Here is a 4,509-nt window from a genome sequence, read left to right on the forward strand (position 1 = left end):
GAGAGCTTCATTTTGTCATGTAGAATATTCTGGGAGTAAATGTGATAGAGAGGGCTGTTACTGTATGTATGGTGCAGATAGTGTGAATGTGTGTGTGAATGTGCAGATAGTGTGAATGTGTGTGTGAATGTGCAGATAGTGTGAATGTGTGTGTGAAGTGCAGATAGTGTGAATGTCTGTGTGTGACGTGCAGATAGTGTGAATGTCTGTGTGTGATGTGCAGATAGTGTGAATGTGTGTGTGAATGTGCAGATAGTGTGAATGTGTGTGTGAATGTGCAGATAGTGTGAATGTGCAGATAGTGTGAATGTGTTTGTGAATGTGCAGATAGTGTGAATGTGTGTGTGAAGTGCAGATAGTGTGAATGTCTGTGTGTGACGTGCAGATAGCGTGAATGTCTGTGTGCGATGTGCAAATAGTGTGAATGTGTGTGCGCGATGTGCAGATAGTGTGAATGTGTGTGTGCGATGTGCAGGGTATGGATATTACTCCCACTCACCATTACCTGACAGAAGTATTTACACCACCAATCAGTGTGACTTCTGAGCGCCTTCCTCACTTATAAACAGAAAACAAAGTTATTCTATTCTAGGCTCAGCTTCATTTCCTTCTCATTTTATTACAATTTTTTTTTAAATCTACAAACAATCATTCACGTAACATTCCCCCCAATATAACACAACTTTATGTGAGAGTCATATTCACAATCTGTTACGACTGGTGGGGGAGGGGAGGGGGTATTGCAGCTAGCAGGAAATGGTGAGCTGACCCCAAAATAAAGAAATGATTGGAAAGTCTGTGGAATAAATCTGGGAGAAATATAATTACAGTACAGCCATATCCGGGGGCGCTCCTATTCCCGGGAATATCATTTGGAATATTTGGTCTCAGCTCAGAATTTTCACCCGACTTGTTGGGAAAACACAGAAAGCAGCATGGAGGGGCTCGGTGAATGTGGCGGTGAATGTGTGGAGGTGTTGGATGGAGTCGCCCAGTTTATAGAAGGAGATTTGTCCGGCCTCATAGTCCAGGTAGATTCGGATTTTCTGTCCTGAGAAGTTTTGTTGCAGAGGATTGGTGCGAGTGTCATGGCAGACATAGATTGTATGACTTTCCCTGCTCACACACCAGGATTTGTCATTCTTCCCGATTCGGGCTCGCTCCCCTTTCCTCTACATGGTGGAATAGGCGACCCCCAGCCTGAAATCCCCGGATTGGCCGACCTCCAGATCCCAGTAATGTCTCCCCATACGGAAAGTCTTGGTGCTGAGAACCTGAGAGAAATCGAAGCGATCCTCCCGTTCTGCGCGGCATTGATCACTTCCCGGACACCACAATTCCTTCAGATCCTCCGATATGGCGACGTTATTGGCGGCGGTGTTCAGATCCAGCAGCAGGTCGGTGGATTCCGGGACGTAGATCCCGTTTCTGATGGCGCTCACCATACGGAGCAGCCCGGTGTGCGCGGCCTCCAGGATCCGACCTTCATCAAAATCCTTCACCGCCCCGGCCCTTCTCCGGTCCTCCGCTTTGTACTCACAGCTGTCCTGACGCAACTTATGGAGCTCCTGGTTGTCGGATTTCATCCATCGGGAAAATTTCAGGGGGTCGGGAAAATTGTACAAGTCGGATAACCGGCCGGTCTTCCCGGACAATTCCCTCTGCGTTTTTTCCAGATGCCGGATCCGATCGGACACAGAGAGGGAGATTTGTTTCTCCTGCACTGCAATGTCCTCCAGGATTTTCCTCTCCAGGTCCTCCTGCTGCTCCCTGAGATTCCCAAACAAAGCCGAGATTCTGTCCGTCACATCGGCCGCCCTTTCCTGCAGATTCGTCTCCCGAAGGCCTCGGAGTCGTTTCTGGATCTCCTCGCTTTCCGAAGACAAAATCTCCAAGAAGTATTCCAGCTTCTTCTTGCTCCTGTGGAATTCCTCATGGAAGTGAAGCACTTGGTGGGCTTTGTGCTCCTCCAGGTGACACTTCAGGCAGATGCAGAGCTCGTCCTCGCAGCAGTACAGATCCAGGATCTTCTGGTGAGTGGGACACTTGTAGTCCTGGAAGGAATTGGTGGGTTTTGTCAGGATGTGTTCCGGTGATTTGGTGTGGACCTGCAGGTGATCGGCACACAGGGAAGCTTCGCAGTGCAGACAGGACTGGAGAGCCGGAACCGGGGAGCCGATGCAATGGGTGCAGAGGATCTCCGTTGTCTCCGGATTCTCTTCAGTAACAGCATCGGATTCCAATGTGACCTCCGCACTGACCTCTGCAATGACCTCCACCCTGGCCTCCGCTCTGACCTCCGCCCTGGCCTCGATCTCCAGATATGGCCGCCTGCTTGCCATGGCAGGAAACACATTCTCACACACAGGACAGGTGTCACCGGCGGTCATTTCCTGGCCCCCACACAGCTTCACAAAACATTCCGGACAGAAGGTGTGTCCGCAGCCGAAGACGATCAGATCGGAGGAATTCTCCACACACGAGGAGCAGCTGAGATCTTGGCTGAGGTCTGAAGTCGCCATGATGGCCGGTCGGGGCTCTAAGCGGCGGAGGTATTTATGCTGCAACAAGGAAACTGGCCGGGCAACATTTCTGGGGAGGCGTCTGAGAAGTCAGCTCATCCATGACAACTCTGACAAAGATTTGCATAAATCACCTGGTGAATGGCAGATAGGAAGACAGCTCTGTGTGTATAACACATTGAACACGTGAACATTGCTCATTGTCGGCCCTTAGCAATCACTTTACAGCAGAGCTCAGAGTGGGAAAAGAAGAAGCAGCACAATAAGCCAATCACAAGTGATGCAGTGCAACTAGAGTGCTCACAGGAGGAGACAGCAGAGTGACCCAAGGCATTAGGCTTCTTCCAATGGGGGAGGGACAAGGACATGAATGTTACAGAGCTGTTGCATACTAAGCAGCTCTGCTGAGTAACAGAGCTGTGTAAATCTCAGGACTGGATGGGCAGAAATGCACAGTAAGTCGGCACTGTGCCCCCTCCCCTCCCCCCCCCAGGGTTCCATTCCATGTGTTCAGCTCTGACATTTTGTGCGATTTCATTTTTTTTTTTTTTTTTTTTTTTTTACCCTTTGAAAGGAAATTTTAGATTTTAAATGCCAGAGGGCAGCTGAAGGAATTTCCCCTTTGTAGCTATTGGAGGTATGAGGAAGAAGCGTCAGCTCCAGGCAGGTGTGTGAAGGTGCGGCTGGGTCAGGTGACAGAAGTGGGGGGGGGGGGGTCGGCCATGTTAGGCCGCACTTACCATAAGGACCCATGGTACAGAATGAGCTCAGCACTGCGCCCTCCACCACACTGGGCATGACTGCTGTGCCCCCCCCCCGGGTACAGCTTACACCTTCAGATGCCCAGCTAGTTTTCAGCTATATTGTGAATAAACATGGCGCCTGCCACCTTGTAACAGGTCACAATCTATAGAAATAGAATTACTTTTCTTAACTTTTCAGTGACTGGGATAATGTCATCAGTCTGCTGCAGGCAGGAGGAGGCATTTTCTCAGTCTCTCCCCCCATCCTCGTCACATGGTTGCATCAGGGGCTGATCTGTGCAGGGCATTTGTAAAAAGAAGCTGCACAGACACCGGGACTTACATAATGGGGTCACCTCTGAGCTGCATCTCAGTCCAGGAAGTTAATGGGGACCCCTGATGATGCCTGAACAAAGATGGTGATGTCCTTCTTGAGGGAAAAGCTGAACCATGAAATCCATAGAAAACAAAATTACTTTGTGAGGATGGCACATTTAGATCCTTGTGGGCAGTCATAGGTTTCAGCTGATTTATCCAGCCAGTCAGGTGTAAGGTAGGAGGAGCCTTGGGGTCCTCCCCTGAGGAGCAGGCTGTGTGACTACTCATCTTTCATTCCACAATGGGAGAGCGTTGGCCATAGTGGCCCCATTCAGGGCCCATTCCATGTTTATCTTCCATCCACTCCTCATTTATCCGATAAAAGGTTTTATTTTAGTTTTGCGTGGAGGGGATACGACCTCTGTCTGCTCTTTATTTCTGTCCTGATGATGGAGGAAGAGGAAATCCAACATTGTGAAGTTGTCACCAGAACATGAATAGAGGGGAAATCTTCCACTTGGGATATTTATTCACTTACTGTTGTGTTTTTGCTAGCTCTTGCCCTTCAGCCAATACTCTCTTCACTTCTGGCACTGAGTGAATGATTCACTTGCAGCATTTCATCCACTTTTACTGTATTCTGGATTTTGTTGACCATTACCGCCATCTAGTGGTGATCTTTGAGAACACAGTTAGGGTTTATTACACCTGCTGAAAGATTTATAACCCCGCTCAGTCAGTGCTGTGATTCCGGTACTCCTGCCATACAGCACTGCCAGGTTCCGGATCTCCCTGAATCAAACATGGCAGGAATTCTGGGTAAAATGAAAAGTGGCATCTGGTATGTAAAGCATTCTAATTTATTCTGCAGGCAGATTTATTTCTGGGGGTGGGGGTTGTATCTATATCTGGGGGGTTATATCTAT

At 48.9% G+C, this 4,509-nt stretch overlaps 2 protein-coding genes across 2 annotated transcripts in view; both read right to left on the reverse strand.

Annotated features, from left to right (window-relative positions):
- Nucleotides 1–4,509, reverse strand: part of LOC140325438 (UDP-glucuronosyltransferase 2A2-like) — a 197,240-nt gene that overhangs the window by 158,868 nt on the left and 33,863 nt on the right. The window lies entirely within an intron of this gene.
- LOC140325348 (tripartite motif-containing protein 60-like) lies at nt 601–2,522 on the reverse strand. Its single transcript, XM_072403174.1, has one exon. The coding sequence runs from the start codon at nt 2,520–2,522 to the stop codon at nt 1,173–1,175; it is 1,350 nt and encodes a 449-aa protein (XP_072259275.1). The 3' UTR covers nt 601–1,172.

The sequence above is a fragment of the Pyxicephalus adspersus genome, chromosome 3, assembly GCF_032062135.1.
Source record: "Pyxicephalus adspersus chromosome 3, UCB_Pads_2.0, whole genome shotgun sequence".
NCBI classification, from domain to species: Eukaryota; Metazoa; Chordata; class Amphibia; order Anura; family Pyxicephalidae; genus Pyxicephalus; species Pyxicephalus adspersus.